The 20,704-nt window shown below is 44.5% G+C and overlaps 1 protein-coding gene across 5 annotated transcripts in view; it reads left to right on the plus strand.

Annotated features, from left to right (window-relative positions):
- Positions 1-20,704, plus strand: part of arl2bp (ADP-ribosylation factor-like 2 binding protein) — a 33,405-nt gene that overhangs the window by 5,395 nt on the left and 7,306 nt on the right. The window contains exons 1-7 of one of the 5 annotated variants that reach the window (XM_085991258.1): positions 8,745-9,340; positions 9,441-9,544; positions 13,122-13,250; positions 14,522-14,591; positions 15,464-15,525; positions 19,412-19,518; positions 20,185-20,270. In XM_085991258.1, the coding sequence (XP_085847384.1) occupies positions 13,214-13,250; positions 14,522-14,591; positions 15,464-15,525; positions 19,412-19,518; positions 20,185-20,270 (362 nt within the window). In that variant the 5' untranslated portion in view covers positions 8,745-9,340; positions 9,441-9,544; positions 13,122-13,213. Of the gene's footprint in view, positions 1-8,744; positions 9,381-9,440; positions 9,545-9,574; positions 13,251-14,521; positions 14,592-15,463; positions 15,526-19,411; positions 19,519-20,184; positions 20,271-20,704 lie in introns of those variants that run through there. The other 4 variants (XM_085991257.1, XM_085991260.1, XM_085991261.1 and 1 more) reach the window with 4 other exon arrangements.

Consider the following 20,704-nt stretch of genomic DNA (forward strand, 5'->3'; position numbering starts at 1 on the left):
TCTTTTCCAGCAAAATCTTGTCCAGCAAAATTTTATTCTAACAATCCCTCCTCTTGGTCCTGGAGCACGATTCATTTGCTCCCAGATGACCATCCTCGGTCCCCCTTTCGTCGGTGCTTACAGCCACTGGATTATGTCCGGGGGGTTCGGTTGTTCCTTCGACAGTGTCGTATTGGTGTTCTTCGTCCCTTGGTAGCAGGTTGGTGTGTTCCTCCTCGATAGAGGCGATCGGCATCACGGTTTTCATAGCAGTTTGGCAACACAACTTTATAAGGCTCAGCGCACAACACATCAACATACAAATTACAACTATTATTTATTATCCCTTGCATCATCCACGCTCCCCACCCGGTTTTCCCTAGCAACCAATCAAGCCACCCTGTGCTTGTGGGTTGATGGAGCTTCTTTATTTCTTCTTGGATATGATTTGCTAGGCTCGTGATATTCTCGGAGCTATCTGGGACATATGTACAGCAGTCTGTCCCGATCAGGGCACGGGTGCCTCCTTGCGCCGCCAACAGATACTCTAGGGCTATCCTATTCTGTAAGGCGGTGGTCCAGATCGCCACCATTTCGGCACTCATTTCTCTCAGGGACTCCGCCGTATCGTTGGCTATTTGTTCGAGCACTGCTGCCATGTTTATGGATTCCCTTGCTATTTTTCCTGTTCCGTACCAGGGGAATGCTATAGCCCTGAATCTTTCGGTTTCTGTAATAGCTCTCTTAACACGCTTGGCTGGTTGCCATAACGACTGGTACCCGTAGTGGTGGGTTAGGGAGGATAAATAATGGATGTATGGTACTACGTATCCTATATAGCATGACCCAGTCCAGGTTCGTGGAAGCCATGGATACGCCTTATATCTGCAAATGAAATAGGTATTATAGGCCTCAAATTTGTTCCAAAGTTGGTACATGATCCCAGGTATTCCCCTCCAGGGTAGATTGCTAGTCTGGTTTAGCACTTCGGATAAATTAAACGTTCCCACGTAGGGCCATTCTAGGGCACCTGGTGGTTTAGTACTGGTTTTGGTTAAAGTGTAATTATACTTGCACTTACTCCATCCAACCACTAACCCTGTCTCGTCATAGTTTACCAAGCAGACTTCCCCCTCTGCATTGTTTAGTTTTCCCCCTGTGCTGACTAATAGCTCTTCTGGATACCTTCGATTATCGTACTGAGGATGAAACCATCCTTTAAAGTTCGTGGGGTTATACCCTGCCTGTTTCCACTCATGTTCCAGCTGATCTGGATTCAAGCTATTTTGGGTTTGTATGGTATCCTCCTTATTCCAGGTGGTATTAGAGTATAATAACCACCCTACCATCTCCTCTACCTTTAAAGGGGATAGGCCTTAATGGGATTCCTCCCCCCGTATGGGTGGGCACATGGGCGCACACCCAGCAGGAGCTTTGGCCCATTTTTTTCGCATAGACATATGACATATACAGAAAGGTATTTACATGCAATCCTCTCTCTCTTTACGTAAATGGGGTACCGCGCTTCCCGTGACGATATAAAATAACGCCATTACCCATAATACTCTAAACATGATTCATATATCACTACAGTCCAGTCTTTACAGGAATTTTATGACAAAGGGTATGCAGATCACCTGTAAAACAGATTCAGAAAGTAGCCAGTCAGTCGTCATTGTATACTTTCAATTGTGTCCAATGCTTCCATACTCCTTTACCCCTTATGTCTAGACAGGCACAGGTATCCCCACTGATTATGATTTCCATGTGGCCCACTCCATTTTGGGGCGAACCCTGGTTTGCTGGGCAGAGTTTTCACCATGACTTTACTACCCGCTGACTGAACATAAGCCGTCATTGTGAGCTCTTGTGCCCGATCCTTGTCCTCCTGATTATCGCAGACATTCTTTCGCATCTCCTTTAATTGAGTGCTAAGTTCCAGAACGTATCGTTTTAGTCTATCTTTTAAAGGGCCTACATCGGCCCCACCTGTTATGATGCCTTCTGGCAATTGCATCGCCCTTCCTGTCATCAATTCATAAGGGGTCAAGCCTGTCGTTCGGTTTTCAGTGGCTCGCAGCTTCATTAGGATAATGGGCAATACTTCAGTCCAGGTTTTCCCCGACGTCTGCATTGCCTTTGCCAATGCATTTTTAAGGGTTCGGTTCATTCGTTCCACCATGCCCGAACTTTGAGGGTGGTATGGGATGTGGAATTTTTGTTTAATTCCCATTAATTGGCATACCGTTTTTATGACACTCCCGGTAAAGTGGGTACCTTGATCAGAGTCCATTTGAATTGGTATTCCCCACCTGGGGATTACTTCTTCAGCTAAGACTCTGGCAACCGTCAAAGCGGTGCAATTTCGCGTGGGGAAAGCCTCTACCCAGCGGGTGAATTGGTCTATGACCACGAAGCAGTATGTTTTGCCGTGTGACGGTGGAAGGGGACCTGTGAAGTCTATTTGTATATGCTCCCAGGGCCCTCGTGGCCTTGGTTGATGTCCCATTTTGACCTTTATGGGTCGCCCGGGGTTATACTGCGCACAGGTGATACATCGATGGCAGTATCTCGCGATACCTCTTCCCATCCCCTTCCACCACCATTCTTTGCTGAGGCTTCCCATCATCGCTTCTCTCCCTGAGTGTACAAGCCCATGGTGGAGTTCTAATAGCGTATTTTGAATGCACTTGGGGGCCATTACCCTGTTATCCTTTCGCCAGACATTATCGCTTCCCCACTTTGCGCCTTGTTCTTCCCACGTACCTTTTTCGACGTCGGGGGTGTCCTCATGGAGTTCGTCAATACTTATCTCGTCCTCGGAGCTGCTCACAGCGGCTATTGGTACTTCTTCGATCCTTTCTTGCTCTAGTGCCCTTTGTGCTGCTTGGTCCGCAGCCTGGTTCCCCTGGTGATTTAACTAGTCCGGTCCGGTTCCCTCTGATGTGCCTTAATCTTAATTACTGCTACCTGTTGGGGTTTGTCGCTAGCTTCTAGGAGGGCTTCTATCCTCGGCTGGTGTTTTATGGGATTGCCTCCCGTAGTAATGAATCCCCTCCTACCCCATGCAGTCATATAATCGTGGACCACCCCAAAGGCATACCTACTATCTGTGTAAATGTTCACGATTTTATTCTCTGACAACTCTAGTGCCCTGGTGAGAGCCACTAGCTCTGCCACTTGGGCCAATAGGCCTCCATCGGTCCGTCCTGACTCTACGGTTTTTAATTCGCCATTAACCACCGCCCACCCCGTTCGGGGCAGCCCATCTATATACTTGCATGAACCATCTACGTACAACGTCTCTTCCGCTGTCGCTAAAGGGGTGTCTTTTATCCTATCTTCTTCCAGGTTCATATCTACGTCCCCACAGTTGTGGGGCTCCCCAGTTCCCAGTATTCCTTCTGCCGGGTTCTCCCGTGTCTCTAACAATGGTTACTGCTTTACTCGGAGGGAGGAGGACGGCCTCCCACTTGGCATGTCTCATGTTCGAGATGGATCTTAATTTCCCGGTATTCAGCATCTCTACCAGAGTGTGTTTAGTGTGCAATATAATGTTTCCTGTCATTACTATCGGCTCACTAACCTTTACTGCCCAAGCCGCACAATCCAATGCAGCTATGCACCGGGAGAGCCCTGTGACTACCGGTCCCTCCGCTGTGGAATAGTAGGCGATGGGCCTTCTTTTATCCCCATGATCCTGTGTAACTACTGCTGTGTAAAACCCTTCTTCATTGTTGCAATGTATGTGGAAGTCCTTACTCATATCTGGCAGTCCTAGCCCTGGGGCTGATACTAGCTCAGATTTTAGTTGAGTATAAGCTTCCTCTTGTTCCGGTCCCCAATCTATCGGTTCCAACGCGGGTTTATCCCCTTTCACTAATCTTTGTATAGGTTCTGCTAATTTAGCGAACCCCGGGATAAAATTTCGACACTAATTAAAGAGCCCCAGTACCTTCCTGACTCCGCGTACTGTTACGGGTCTCGGCATGCCCTGGACAGCGTGTTTCCTGTCCTGTGGCATTTCTTTAAGTCCTTGGGAGATTAGATGTCCCAGGTATAGGACCTGAGTTTTTCCTATCTGCTTTTTTTTATGGCTTGCCTTGAGGCCAGCCGTCTCTAGGGCCCTTAGTACTAAATATAGGGTTGCCAGATGGTCTGCCTTTGTTTCCGAGGCTATTAGTATGTCGTCGATGTACTGTAAAATAGTGCTTCCTTTAGGTACTTGTATCTGTTTTAGGATATCACTCATGACGCGGTGGAAAATAGCTGGGCTATTATGGAATCCCTGTGGCAATCGGGTCCACGTATATTGTTTATCCCCTACTGTGAATGCAAATTTCTCTTGTGATTCCGGATCTAATGGGAGTGCCCAGAATCCGTTAGCTATGTCTAAAACGGTGAATATCTTCTGTTCAGGGGATAGCCCATTCAAAATTGTTGAGGGGCTGGCAACGATGGTGTAATTTAGGAGTGACCCTGTTGAGTGCCGTATAGTCTATAGTCAACCTATAGCTCCCATCAGGTTTCTCTACTGGCCATGTGGGGGAATTAGTAGTGCTCGTGGTTTCCCTCAGGATACCCCTTTCTACTAGCCCCTTCACTATGTCCACGACTGCCTTCCTGGCCTCCGCCTTTATTGGGTACTGGCGGTGTGGCTTGTGTTCTGGTCCGGGAATCTTAATAGGGTCGATACTAGCTTTTCCTGTATCTAACTTTGTTTCAGCCCATACCCCAATCACGGAATCACAAATGGCTCCGTATCCTCCCGTATCTTCATGCCAGTCCCTGGTAGTTACGGTGGCCACCCCAAGGGTGCCAGTGTTATTTGCCAGTTGTCTAATCTTTTCCTTACGGCCATCCGCCTTTGGCCATGTTAACTTTCCTTTGCCACAATCAATTATTGCTTTGTACTCCCTCATTATATCATTACCTAATATTGTACCTTCATTATTTTTACACACATAGAATTTCATGGGGAGGTATATATTATCGATTTCCACCAGCTGCGTGGTGCGCAAGTGAGCTGGCACTTTAGTGCCATTGAGTCCTCGCAGGAGTATTGACTTACTAGTCGTGGGGAGGGGGAGGTGGTGTCTGGGCAGGTCCCCATTCGCCCCCCCCTCGTATACCTTACATTCTAATTCCTTTATAATCTTTGCTTGACATTTCGCCTTTGTCTCTAGTTCCGTAACCATCTGTACTTTGTCTTGTGCAACTTTCTTTATTACGTTTACTTGTTCAATGAGTCCTGCTAGTTGGTGTACTAATACTGTAACACTCCTGCCTTCTTGGTTTTATCCTTTGTCTGTTTAGTCAACCAGCTTCTCTGGAGTTCTAAAGTCTGTGACACATCCCACCCGTCTTTCTGCATCTTCTTAATTAACGACTGTCGGTTTGTCATATAAGAATATGTGAGGGAGCCCGAAGGTCCCCTCTTAACTTCCTCACCTGACATCGCCGCTGCTTCACCGATCGTTCCTTCGTGTCTGGAGATCTGTTCCTTAGAGAGCCCCCCTATTCTTTCCTTCCGAGAATACCCGAGTTTCTTGTCGCACTCTATGCCAGCGTTCTGAGGTCCGGGTTTGTCTTTCTCTCGAAACTGCCCGGACGTGTAACGCTTGCTTGTTGGACGGGGTTTCTACCCCTCCCCGGTGTCTGTTTACCTGATCAGGGTCCTACAACACCGACACTAATAATCTCCTAGTTCACTTAGCAACATGATATAATGCAGAAAAATGTTAACCGTACTCGACTAGTATCACGACTTTAGAACACCTTGGAGTCTCGGCACCTACTTCATGGTCCTGGCCTTCGCGTGGGGCATTTGCCCTCTTAACAACCGGCCTGAGGCTAGGTGTCTGAGACAAGTGTCCTCCTGATCCGAGGTTTTTCTTAGTTACTTAGTTACTATTATACAAATACACACATGCAAATCAAGTAGTGTCTCTTACCCACTCAGTCTGTGTCCCAGATTCGTTTGGGTGCCGCTTCGCCGTTCAGTCGCCTTGTCGAGTGTCTCTGATTTATGGGCGGTAAAAAATCTGACTACTCACCCTGGTCACTGATTCGAACGACTGTTCAGCTCCGTGGCACCCTGCTCGCAGCGCCAATTTGTTGTAGGAAAAATGATTCCTCGGAAACTAGACTTTGAGTAAGAGAGACAACTTTATTAAATGACAGAGCTCTGGGAGAAGCGTCTGCAACCACGCGGCCTGCGAGAGCACCTTCTCCCCGATTGTAGTACGTGCCGAGCTTATATGCAATTCCAAGAAGTTGGTTTTAGATCATTTACATTCATCCAATCAATTCGTTTATTAGCGCATATCGTTATTTTCCTCCAGTCAGGAGTTTACACACTTGTGTTGCCAATTCTGCCTCTTCAGGTCTTCGTTCCGTCTTGTTCCCTGGCGGAATGTGATTAGTTCGATAATAGGATACAAGTGAACCTTGTTAGTCCTCAGTGATCCAATTAGTCCCAGTCAGGACACGAGACGAACTTTGTTCCAGCCATGCGTAAGCGTGGCATGTTTCACTGCAGTGATTCAATTAGTCCCAGTCAGCGAATTTGTTGTTTGTGTCTTTTCCAGCAAAATCTTGTCCAGCAAAATTTTATTCTAACACCAGGTATCAGTCTGGTGAATCTTCGCTGCACTCTCTCCATGGCAAGAACATCCTTCCTCAGATAAGGCGACCAAAACTGCGCACACTACTCAAGGTGTGGTCTCACCAAGACCTGTACAACTGCAGCAAGACATCCTTGCTCCTGTACTCAAATCCTCTCGCTATGAAGGCCAACATACCATTTGCCTTCTTAACCGCCTGCTGCACCTGCATGCTTACCTTCAGCGACTGGTGCACAAGGACACCCAGGTCTCGTTGCACTTCCTCTTTTCCCAATCTATTGCCATTCAGATAATCTGTCTTCCTGTTTTTGCCACTGAAGTGGATAACCTCACATTTATCCACATTGGGCAGATGCATGGCAAATGCAGTATAATCACCTAACCTGTCCAAATCGTACTGGAGTTTCTCTGCATCCTCCTCAGCTTTGTGTAGTCTGCACATTTATTGTGAAGAGCTGGGGTCCTAGCACCGATCCCTGCGATACTCCTAGTCACTGCCTGCCACTTGGAAAAAGACCCGTTTATTCCAACTCTCTGCTTCCTGTCTGCCAACCAGTTCTCTATAAATCCAATAGGGAATTCAGGAGAAACTTCTTTACCCAGAGAGTGGTTAGAATGTGAAACTTGCTGCCACAAAGAGCGGTTGAGGCGAATAGCATAGATGCATTCGAGGGGAAGCTAGATAAACACATGAGGGAGAAGGAAATAGGTGGATATGTTGATGGGGTTACATGAAGAGGGGTGTAAAGAGGCTCGTTTGAGCATAAACACTGGCATAGACCTGTTGGGCTGAATGGCCTGCTTCTGTGCTGTAAATAAGTTTGTAATGTTCTAACATGAAAGATTTGTTTCACAAACCCAAAAGGAAAATCTGTCTGGCTACTATATTCAGTAACTGGTAAAAAGAGACAGATTGTCAGAATCTAGGATAACCAAAAGGCTTGTGGGAAGCTGCACAATCCACTGAATTCAAGTGCAGTCTGAACATAATTTTGCCAATGAGTAGTAATGACCTTTCTAAAAGAGACTAAAGCACGTTATATTTATACTAAAAAGTTCATCTTGAGTGTTAAGAGGTGATTAATTACAATACCCCTACGGGATTCACCATTCATCTCTATCATGGGGCCTCTGAGTATAGTTACAGTATGCGAAGCAACCGCTCACCAAGGTTACTTTGACAACACCTCCTTCCCCTGCGCCTTCCTTCAAGTTGCATACCATTCTGAACTGGAAATATATTACTTTTCCTTAATTATTGCTAATACTGCCTTTGCAGGGTAGCTAGAGCTGGACAATAAATGTGGCCACATCAGTAGCACCCAGAAAATGAGAAATCAAAGTACTGGCAACATTTTCAGTGGGATGTGGATGAGTTCTTCCCTTACTCTTACATAACATTTTAGAGTCATTCTTAATGCCAACACCTCTAATTGTGCTGTTGCTGGATGTTGTGAATCTTTGTCTAAACATCTGAGTAATGTTTCTCCCAAGTAATGGAAGAACTTTCACTATAAAATAAGCGAATGCTGCATGTGTACTTTTGAGCAAAAAGAAATATATTCAAGATGAGAGTTGCCATTACTGATAATTAAAAACTAATAATTAGTACATGGAAGGAAGTTCATTCCCTTTAGCTTATTCCTTGCAAACCTATTTTTGCCTCAAATACATTACCTGCAATGTCTTTAGTGGTGTTACTGCTATTACATGATGTGGAAGACCACTCTAGACCTTTCACTTTGTGTGTGAAGTGCTTCCTACCCACCAGTCTTCAATGTGCCTTTTACTAATTATTACTGTCATCCTAAGGTTATCCAATTGGAAATGCAATTATTTTAATAGAATAGATTGCAACCCTGTTACTATGTCAAGCTATGATTATTTGATGATCACAGAGTTAGCATACAGGTACAGCAAGGAATTAGGAATGCAAATGGCCTTTAGTGCAAGGGAGTTGGAGTACCAGAGTAAGACAGTCTTGCTACCATTGTACAGGGCTGTGATGAGACCACACATGGAGTACGAGGTACAGTTTTGGTCTCTTTATCTGAGGAAGGATATACTTGCCTTTGAGGCGGTGCAATGAAGGTTCACTCGATTGATTCGTGGGATGAGAGGGTTATCCTATGAGGGGGGAGGTTGAGTAGATTGGGCTTTTATGCTCTGGAATTTAGATTCTTGTTGGGGATTGACCAGGTAGATGCTGAGAGGTTGCTGCTTGTAGTTGGTGAGTCCAGAACTAGGGGTCAGCCATTTAAGACTGAGCTGAGGATGAATTTCTTCACTCAAGTGGTTGTGAATCTTTGGAATTCTCTATCTAAAAGGGCTGTGGAGGCTAAGGCGTTGAGTATATTCAAGGCAAGGAGAGATAGATTTTTGGACTCCAGATGAATTGAAGGATATGGGGATGGGGCAGGAAAGTGGAGCTGCGGTTGCAGATCAGTGATCTTATTGGATGGTGGAGTAGGCTTGAGCGGTCGAATGGTCTGCTCCTAATTCTTATGCTAGTATGATGAGGGCAGCCGGTCAATCGCTTCAGTGGTGGATAAGGCTGACCGTGTGCGTGAGAGGAGCCGCCGCCCAACGGCTCGCGGTTCCAGAGCGCGCGGGGCATCGAGAAGCAACGCACACAAAGCCCGAATGATGCAGTGATCACAGCCGCGGCTGGTGGCCTGCCGGCCGGACAGGAAGAAACTCGGGGCAGATTTATTCACACACTGACAGAGCGCGAGGTGGGTTAAAGGGAGGGCACAGAATGGCCGTAATGATGAGGTGAGTGTTAATGTGAGCCCGGGCTGCCTTGCTCACAATCCCCTGTTTTATTTTACCCAGGAACGTGCGGTAGGCGCGGCTGTTGCAGTGGGGACGGCGCCTGGCTGGGACCAGTTCCGTTGCTGTGGAGAGGAGCGGTTCAACAATGGCCTGGAAATCGCCAGGTGAGCGGCCGGCGCCTTCACCGGCCACCAAACGTGGCTTCTCGGCCGCGGCACTTGCAGCCTCAGTGCTGCCAGAGCTGGATCTGGGAGTGTGAAACCCGGGGGGAGATGGTGTCGGCCGCTTTGCAGCTGGAGGTGCTCGGGAGTTTAATGAAATCTCAGTGCCTGGGATGTACACACAGCTTTGTCTGATTCGGATTAAACAGCGGTATTGTCGACATCGAAGCCCACACCGTTTGATCGCCGATGGTGCATGTTCCAGGGCAAATGTTAGCGGACAACCAGCCGTAAAAACCCAGACCCGTCACATCTCGCTCATTTGGCCTCTTTGGGTTTGAAGATGTGATTAATCCCCCTCACGGTCCATTCATACTACGTTGAGTGTCTGTGAGGTGGTTTCGGCTGTGCACCATTGTTAAACTGATGTGTAAATTGAGGGTTAAGGCCTGAGCTGACTCCGAAGTGAAGTGAGATTCCTTGAGGGGAGTTTCTCTTGCTTTACACAGTAACGGTGGCATCAGTGCCCATGGGATCCAAGGCAAAGTGGCAAGTTGGATCCAAAATTGGCTCAGAGGCAGGAAACAACGGGTAATGGTCGATGGGTGTTTTTGTGACTGGAAGGCTGTTTCCATTGGAGTTCCGCAGGGTCCTCTGCTTTTTGTGGTATATAATCATGATTTGAACTTGAATGTAGGAAATATGATTAAGAAGTTTGCTGATGATCCAAAAATTGGCCGTGTGGTTGATAGTGAGGAATAAAGCTGTAGACTGCAGGAAGATATCAATGGACTAGCCAGGTGGGCAGAACAGTGGCAAAGGGCATTCAATCTGGAGAGTGTGAGATAATGCATTTGGGGAGGGCTAACAAGGCAAGGGAATACACTATAAATGGTAGGACACGGAGAAGTACAGAGATCAGAGGGACCTTGGAGTGCATGTCCACAGAACCCTGAAGGTAGCAAGACTTGAGGGACCTTGGAGTGCATGTCCACAGAACCCTGAAAGTAGCAAGACTTGTAGATAAGGTGGTTAAGAAGACATACGGGATACTTGTCTTTATTAGCCGAGGCATAGAATATAAGAGCAGGGAGGTTATGCTTGAACTGTATAAAACACTAGTTAGGCTGCAGCTAGAATACTGCATGCAGTTAAGGTCACCACATTACAGGAAGGATGTGATTGCACTAGAAGGGGTGCAGAGGAGATTTACGAGGATGTTGCCTGGGCTGGGGAATTTTAGCTATGAGGAAAGATTGTATAGGCTGAGGTTGTTTTCTTTGGAACAGAGGAGGCTGAGGGGAGACCTAATTGAGGTGTATAAAATTATGAGGGGCCTAGATAGAGTGGATAGGAAGGACCCATTTCCCTTAGCAGAAGGGTCAATAACCAGGGGGCATAGAGTTAAAGTAATTGGTCAGAGGTTGAGAGGGGATTTGAGGAGAATTTTTTTTTACCCAGAGGGTGGTGTGGGTCTAGAACTCACTGCCTGAAAGGGTGGTAGAGGCAGAGACCATTTAAAAAGTACTTGGATATTCACTTGAAGTGCCATAACCTACAAGGCTGCGGACCAAGTGCTGGAAAGTGGGATTAGGGTGGATAGCTCTTTGTTGGCCGGCACGGACAAGATGGGCCGAATTGCCCCCTCATGTGCTGTAAACTTCTATGATTCTATGAAAGTTGCTTTGCACTGACACCATAGTTATAGTGTAAATGCACACTTAACGGTATATACAGCTCCACGTATTTAAGCAGGTTTATAATAGGTTTCAGCCTTTTTTGATTATATGCAAGTCATATTCCTAATGTTTCCCCAATGTTGATAGGTCCTGGAGACCATTTGTAGTATTGCTATCATGTCAAAATTAAAAACAAAATTCCACTTCTAAAATATACAGGGCTACTGTGATTTGATAGTTCAAGCAGCACTTCCAACCTAGAAAGAAAGACTTGGATTATTGTAGCACCTTTCACAACTTCAGGACATACCATAGTGTTTCACAGCCAATTTAGTACTTTTGAGGCGTCGCTGTTGTAATGTAGGAAAAACTCGGCAGCCAACTTGAACTCGGCAAAGTCCCACAAACAGCAATGAAATAAATGACCAGCTTTTTTTTAAGGTGTTGATTGAGGGATAAATGTTGGCCAGGACATCAGGAGAAATCACTGCTTTTCTTCAAATAGTGCTATGTGATAGTACTATGGGATCTTCTATGACCACCTGAGAGAGCAGACATCTCATCGGCTTAATGCCTCAAAGACAGTGCCTCCGACAGTGCAACACTCCCTCAGTACTTCACTTCAGCTTAGATTATGTGCTCAGTTTTCTAGAGTTAGACTTGAACTCACAACCTTCTGAGTCAGAGGCAAGAGTGCTGCCACTGAGCCAAGGCTGTAAGTTAATCCTAGGGATGTCACTCTAGTCCCCATGACTTGTCTGCTACTCTTAAGTGTTATAACTTAGCATATCTGTAGGTGTCCTGTTTCCTTTCAACTTCCCCTTGACATTCAATGGCATTACCATCGCTGAATCCCCCACTATCAACATCCTGGGGGTTACCATTGATCAGAAACTGAACTGGACCAGCCATATAAATACTATGGCTACAAGAGCAGGCCAGAGGCTGGGAATTCTGCGGCGAGTGTCTCGCCTCCTGATTCCCCCAAGCCTTTCCACCATCTACAAGGCACAAGTCAGGAGTGTGATGGAATACTCTCCACTTGCCTGGATGAGTGCAGCTCCAACAACACTCAAGAAGCTCAACACCATTCAGGATAAAGCAGCCTGCTTGATTGGCACTCCATCCACCACCTTCAACATTCACTCCCTCCACCACTGGCGCAGTGTGTACCATCTACAAGATGCACTGCAGCAACTCGCCAAAGCTCCTTCAACAGCACCTTCCAAACCCGCGACCTCTACCACTTAGAAGGACAAGGGCAGCAGACGCATGGGAACATCACCACCTACAAGTTCCCCTCCAAGCCACACACCATCCTGACTTGGACCTGTATCGCCGTTCCTTCACTGTCGCTGGGCCAAAATCCTGGAACTCCCTAACAGCACTGTGGGTGTACCTACACCATATGGACTGCAGCGGTTCAAGAAGGCGGCTCACCACCATCTTCTCAAGGGCAATTAGGGATGGGCACTAAATGCAGGCCTAGCCAGCGACGCCCACATCCCATCAATGAATTTAAAAAAAATACCCAAGCTGTGCTGAATTAGCTGATTTCAGTTGGAGCAGCAGTTAGGATGCTACAATTGGCTTAAGCACCCCTTTGCTAAAGAGGGGGAGGTGGGGGTGGAAAACAGCCAGTTGGGTTCTTGCTTCTGATAACTAACCCATGCTGGGTTGTGCACGCATGTGGATAGGATTGGATTTGGCTGTGGTGCTCTCTGTTGTTAAATAGTTTGCCTAAGCTAACACATGAAGTGATGAATTGTGCAAAATACTGCATCCCAGCATGAGTTACTGCCTTCAAGACAGGAAAAAAGTCTGTAGTCCACATCTTAGACATTACTGTTCTTTCTGCCAGAGGATAATTACATTTGATATTCTACTTCTTTGTCACAAAGTGCCCACATACTAAAGTTACCAATATTGAAGGTGGTTGGATTCTGAAACTAGGAGTCAATTCAGACGCCTGCATGGAATTTCCAGGTGTCTAATGAAACGTGAGCAGCAGCTCTCATGTTCTGCCCCAGGTATCTTTAGTGTGCTTTGTGTCTATTATAATGTTTACTAATTATAACCATACCAATGAATACAAATGTGTACTCAAGCTGTATAGTTTGATGGCTTGGATGCTTTCTGTAGTATCTGTTTGGAATGTTGATCATCGATTCGCCAAGACTTCTGGGAATATTTAAACAATCCTCTGCCCAGGTCAATTGTTTCAGCTTATATTGATCAGCCCCATTTAAAAAATATTTCAGCAGAAAATGACCAACGGTGTGAATTAGGTCATTTACACTGCTCTGATAGCATTTGGTTGTCGATGGCTTTGAATCACAATGTGAAAGCTTTTACTGTGAACTAAGAATGGAAAAAGAACCCAATTGCTACTAGTGTGGTATCAGTAACTAAGTAAAACTGGCTCGTTTCGGTGCTATAGATTCTATGTAGGTATCTTGCATTGCTCTGAATGTCAGTCAGGAAACAGTTAAGTGCAGAGTAGTACCCAGCCAGTCGTGACAAAATCACAGTTTGGGTGCCTCTCAGTCAGAATCCAGGCCAGTACTAGTTGCCTGCGTATAGGAATCCCCCTCTAGCAGCTCTGTAACACGTGTCAACAAAGCACCTTACTCATGGGGAAAGTGGGAGAATTGTGGTATGATGTATTTTATCAGCCTGAGTGGTGTGCTGGTTAAGAGCATGAGGAGAGTTGGTCAGGTGAAATCATTAAGTGAAATAGCCTTGTTGCAAAACTCATGGCAGTATCTTTGCTCCGTTCACAAACGTGTGTGTGAGTTAGACTGTTGCAGGCACCTAAGTAGCACAGTGCTTTACAGGCAGTGCAACAATATTATTGATCATAGCAGCTATTCCAGTCAACTGTGCCTTTAATCACTATGTGCCAACCCAAATCTGAGTCTGAACTTCTGACCCAATATCAAGGGCTACTGCCCTTCCTCCCTTCCCACTGTGGCCCACTGAGGCCCCTGTCATACCTACACTGCTGCTTTGCTGAGACCAGCTAACAACACAGTTGAGATTGAACCTGTCTGATCTGTATAGCACCATTCCACATTGGGCAGTGAATTTGGCAACATTCTGTTGAGGAATCAGCAAGAGGTTTCCAGTTTTTGATCTTTATCTGATCTGAGATAACTTATTACTTATTGTGCAGTTTGTATATACAGCACTTAAATTTGGATATTTCTGACTTTACACATTTACAGATGAATAATTAAATTTAATTATATATAGAAAATGAGTAGTTGGCCTATTTTATGACTTATTTTTTTGTGGCTAGTTCTGTTTGGTACTGGAGATCGAGTGGTGGAAATGGAAGATACAGAGGATGAAAATCTTGCCTTCTCTGTGTAAGTAAGCTGTTGTAGTAAGGTTACTGTGCTAAGATTTACAGTATGAATTATGAGCCCTGGATTCAGAATACTTTAGGAATATATTCTTTATATAGCAATAGACAAACGAGTGGTCGCCAGGTGGTTATCTAATCAAATGGCTCAAATCATGATATAAATTGTTGGAGCAAATTTTGAGAGGCTGGAATCCTCTAAGTTCATATGAGAATTATAAGCCATTTCAAAGTTTGTTGTAACAATTCATGTATATTTATGCTACACACAATATATTATCGGGCTGACTGATTACACTGGTACAATTTTAAAGGGGTGCAGGAGCAGAGCGACCTGAGGATGTATGTACACAAACCTTTGAAGGTGGCAGGACAAGTTGAGAAGGCTGTTAAAAAGGCATATGGATCCTTGGCTTTATGAATAGAGAACAAAAGCAAGCAAGTTATGCTAAACCTTTATAAATCACTGGTTAAGCCCAGCTGGAGTATTGTGTCCAATTCTGGGCACCACAATTTGAGAAGAATGTCTCGTCCTTGGAGAAGGTGCAGAGGAGATTTACTAGAATGGTACCGGGGATGAAAGACTTTAGTTATGCGGAGAGAATAGAGAAACCGGGCAAAGAAGGTTAAGGGAAGATTTCATAGAGGTGTTCAAAATCATGAAGGGTTTGCTAGAGTAAATAAGGAGAAACTGTTTCCAATGGCAGAAGGGTCGGTAACCAGAGGGCACAGATTTAAGGTAATTGGTAAAAGAACCAGAGGCAACGCGAAAGAAAGAACAATTAGGCAGCGAGTTGTTTTGATCTGGAAGGCACTGCTTGAAAGGGTGGTGGAATTACATTTAAAAAGGTAATCCTTTTTCATCTCCTTATCCAGTTCATCTGATGTTGATGCTGAGTTTGATGCTGTCATTGGGCACATAGAAGATATTATTATGGGTAAGTGAAAATAATGTGTTAGAAATTAATTTAAAGTTTTACTTTTCACCTCCCTTTCACAACTTTGAATTGTAGATACCAACAGTTTCACAGCTGTTTACTCAAATGACATTTGTAGCTTTATAAATATCTTGATCCTTAGATTTGGTTTAATATTTTAACTGGCATGTCATTGTACTATGTGGAATCTAATTAGTTAATGAGTGAAAAATAAATGGAACAACCGGTTCTATTATCCGGAAGCTTGGGATTCTGAGATTGTGTTATAACCTGTAACTACTCGCAGATATCTTTTAAAGTACTGGCAAGTCTTTTGTGTCATTTCTCCTGGCAATTCAACAGGTGCAGAGTTTTATAACCACAGGAGAGTAACACCATGTGATGCACATGTATTTTATATTAACAAGCAAAGTGTTATGTCTTCATATCCCTTAATAGGTGTAAAAGGACTGCCTTAAGGGAAAGTGTCTGCTGCTGGGTTCTCTTCTCATTTACACTAGAGCTATATTTAGCCTGGCTTGTCTCTTTTAGGTAACAAAGCACTTCCTTAGTCCTCTAAATAGGCACATTCTGGGGTTAACTAGAACTTACTACTCTTGCAGAAAAAGGTTTGTCTTCAGATTAGCAGTTGCTCGTGAATTCCTAGCATCCTACAACAATGTCCTGGGACTGAGATGATTGGCCTCCCACAATCACAACCATCTTCATTTATGCTAGGTATGACTCCAGCCAGTGGAGAGTTTTCTCCCTGATTCCCATTGACTCCAATTTTACTAGGGCTCCTTGGTGCTGGCATGGACTGGTTGGGCTGAATGGGCTCTTTCCATGTTGTAACTTCTATGTATTCTGCAACTAAGGTGGGGCTGAGTCCAGTGTTCCCTATAAGCTGCACGGCCACGCAGCTGTCTGGACCAACCATACAGCTGGCTCGCCGGCTTTTCAATGGGGGAAAAACCGCGCATGCGTGGCATTTTGAATTGTTTGGTTAAGGAACTTAGCAAACTGGAGTATGGTTGATGGTTCAGCTAAGAAGCAGATTACTTTGCATCTGTAACAAAGTATGTCTGCACACACACCTACTATTTTTAATATATTAAGATCTCTTGTGACGTTCATAGTGAGTTAGAGGATATGCTATTTCATAATTGTGCTATGTATTGCACAATGTATTATAAGGGCTACTGACTTAGTGACTCAGTAAATTGTTAGATAATTAGATTTTTACTGGTATTTCCAAGATCAAATTACATGACTGATTTTCCTGTGACATCTGCAAATCAAGGGCTTTGATTAATATGTTCCCTTACATGCATACTCAATTTTACCTGTTACCTTTTTTAAAACCAGGATACATAGTAAGATGGTAGGCAATGTACCAGGTTGGAGGTACTTTCCTGATGTTTAACAGCACCAGGAAGGGAGGTGAATGGGCTTAGAAGCACCAAGTAGAATCATAGAATGGTTACAGCACAGAAGGAGGGCAATCGGCCCATTGAGCCTGTGCCGGCTCTCTGCAAGAGCACTTCAGCTAATCCCACTCCCCTGCCCTTTCCCCATAGCCCTGCAAAATGTTTTCCTTCAGGTACTTATCCAATTCCCTTTTTGAAAGCCTCCACCACCCTTTCAGGCAGTGCATTCCAGATCCTAACCACTCACTACGTAAAAAGGTTTTTCCTCCTTTTTGCCTTTGGTTCTTTTGTCAATCACCTTAAATCTGTGTCCTCTGGTTCTTGTCCCTTCCGCCAACGGAAACAGCTTCTTTCTATCTACTCTGTCTAGACCCCTCATGATTTTTGAACACCTCTATCAAATCTCAATTCAATTTTATTTGCCATATGTAACCAGTACTAGTACAAGTACAATGGAATGCTTACTCCCCGTAGGGACACGTCAGCTATTCTTACAGCGCCGTGTTCAGAAAGTCAATTCAATGGCTTCCAGTGGCAGTGGGAGCACGATGTCCCTCAGCCGCTCTGTCCTCCTCGTCACCGCGGCCTCCTCCTCACTGTTGCCGGCTCCACGTGTGGTGGCCTGCTTCTCCCGCTCACGATCCGACCTCTGGCCGCCATGCCCGGCTCCCAGCCGGACTGCGAGCTTCCCGCCATGGAGCTGCCGGCCGACTTGCTGCAGCGGGTTGTCGTGGCTGCTGCTGCTGCTCATTGCGCTGCGCTGCCTCCGCCCGACTCGCCTCTCAACCTTCTCTGCTCCAAGGAGAACAACTCCAGCTTCTCTAGCCTATCCATGTAACTGAAGTCCCTCATCCCTGGAATCATTCTCGTAAATCTTTTCTGCACCCTCTCTAAGGCCTTAAGTGCTACCAAGTGTCTTAGACTTTGGTAGCATTGAGGGGTCCTGGATTTTGGCAGGATTGGGGTGAGGATCCTGGAATTTGGCAACACCGTGATGGGGATTGGTCATAGTTTTAACATGCAAAATCTTGTTTTTCCCTTGGGCAGTGGAGCTACCTGGCACAACTGCATAATTACATATGAAACAAACCATTGGCTCTTATTGCAAGCTTGTACTTTCAAAAGTTTTTTAAAAAGCCTGTAGTCTTTATTACCTCTCTCTGTTTCTCTTTGTGTGTGTATCTTCTGTCTCAAAGTGCATTATTTTTTACTTCAAATAATTGAATATGCATTTCAGCCCAAAAAACACCTAAAATTCATCTGCCAATGTGCTTGGAAAAACTGTGGAAACAAATTGAAATATTGTTTATAGCCTCAGTTATATCCTATGAAAAGACTTGCTTTCAGTTTTCCACTGACAAAAATAAATATATTTTGCTAAACACAATCCCAAATTCTAATAAACAAAGGGAAACACAGGTGGATAAGCACTTCGTTTCTTCTCTCTGGTAGATGGGCAAATGTTTTAAAGGAAGGATCAATTTTGAGATGATAATGTAAGGGTCCCACTGATTTGTTTTTCAATAAAAATGGTATTTTAGTTGTGTTACTTGAAGATGAAAATTGGAGAGAATGTTTTTAGATCTCACAATTTAACAGGCAAATCAACAGCAATAATGGGCCGGATTTTGCAGTAAAAAAAAGTGAGGCTAACTGCCCTCACCATTATTTGTGTGGAAATTGGACAGCAACCTCTGCTGATCACACGTGCGCAGTTATATGTGGAAATCCAGAAGTTGTTGTCCGAGGTACCCTGCTCCTCCAGAAGCTGCACGATAACGGTATCTCGCCAGCTGACTCACCATTAAAATAAATTGAACGGTGTGAAGTTGCTGTACTTACCTCAGATATATGGACTAAACTCGCCATTCCGGTGTAAGTACCCTTTTAACAACACAATAAGTCTTAATTACTGCCAGACAACCTCTGGCATTGAAAATTAACTTTTACAAGTGTGGAGTCTCATTCCTTCAGATTTTAATTATTGTTAGAGAATTAAAAAAATACTTTTTCCTTCTGTCTCTCTCTCTCTCAATCCAATCCTTCTTTCAGTCTCTTTCGCTTTCTGTACCTGATTTGACATTGAATTCAATATTCTAACTGACATTTCCTGGTTCAGACTCTGCTGCTCATTAACCATTCTTCAATCTGATTGGTTAAGGAGATGTACAGTTATTTGCCCTGTTCACAGTGGTTAAGGAGATGTACAGTTATTTGCCCTGTTCACAGGTCCCAGATGCTCTGTAGAGGGTGCTGCACTGTTTGGCTGAGAGGAGCTTCCAGTGCAAAAGTCTATTAAAAAGCCAATGGGCAAGTGTAATGAACGACTGGTGCCATTGTTTGCCTCTGACTGCAAAATCTGGCCCATTACAGCAGCAATTTCTATATCTCTCTTTAAAGGTACTGGAATTTAGACAAATACAGTCGGTAATCAAAACTTGCGCTTAATGCTGCAAAATGTAATCTCTTTCCTTCAGATGAAGAATTTCAACAGTTACAGAGACATTTTATGGACAAATACTATTTAGAGTTTGAAAATACTGAAGAAAACAAGCTCAGTTACACATCAATATTCCAAGAATATGTAAGTCTCTGCCCTTACTGACTTTTTAGGTATCACTAACAGCCTAGAGGTTCTAGAATTTGTATGCTGACATAGGTTGTACCTACAATTTTCTGAAACATTTTAATAAACATACAACATTCCGTACCAATAACAGTGTAATGTTTGCGCAAGTACATTACCATAATAAAGCTGGGTTGTCGAGGGGAACTGGAAAACTGAAATGGACGCTTATACAGCTCCACAGAAAAAACATTGTCTGAAAGCAAGTAAGTAACTGTCAGTAATGGAACTTAATGTGAGGCTTCCTTTGGAGGGTTCTGGGTTCCAGGACCAAGTGGCCAGTTCTTGTTCCATATCTTTATGTTCATGTATTGCTCTGTGGATGAGGGCTGTTCAGTGGATCTGATTTTCAAAAGATATAAAGTTCCACCTGTGATTCTTTTAAAGAAATTTGGGCTCTTTAATTACTTGATGGGGGTATATGATAGAGCTGCTTTGAGAACATAACTTGTGTTACAAGTTTTTTTTCTTTTGGTGAGGTGCGGGCCTCAGCATGCTGGGCCACCAGTGTTTTTTTTAATTACTTACACAACCTGTCAGTATCCCAACAACAAAATACCAAGCATTTTAATGTTTTTTTCCCCTACAAGCTGGAATTAACGGTGGCTGTTATTTGTTCCCCAGATTGATTTGTTAGAGAAGTACATTGAACAGCAGTTGATGGAGAGGATACCAGCCTTCAATATGACTACATTCATTACATCACTACAGTAAGTTAACCAACTTGGAAAATAGTCAACAGGTACATGTTGGTTCTTGTGAACTGTGGTACATTTTCTAATTTTGCTATAATTTCATGCACTCAAAAATCAACTCGGGACTCTTGTGATGACTTAGCAAGTTTATCGAGTGAGTAGCTGAGCAGTACAAGCTATGATCTGTGGTTCAAGCCCTAGTCTATGCTGAGTTAATTGATCTCTGGATTGGTGGTGGGTGACTCACTATAATTGGCATAAGTGCTGCTGGATTAAAGATGGGAAATTAAGCAATGTTTCCACTCCCGGTCGCTGTCCAGTGTCCCCTGTTCCCCTGTTGGAAGTGCTACAACACTAGATGAGGACAGGATCAAGTTTAGCTGTGATGCCCCTCCCCCCCCCCCCCCCCGCCATAGGAAAGCAGCCCGCTGGCACTGTCCAGGATCAAG

Source organism: Somniosus microcephalus, chromosome 6 (genome assembly GCF_052327205.1).
Source record: "Somniosus microcephalus isolate GS21.2 chromosome 6, FLI_Smic_1.0, whole genome shotgun sequence".
Taxonomy (NCBI): Eukaryota; Metazoa; Chordata; class Chondrichthyes; order Squaliformes; family Somniosidae; genus Somniosus; species Somniosus microcephalus.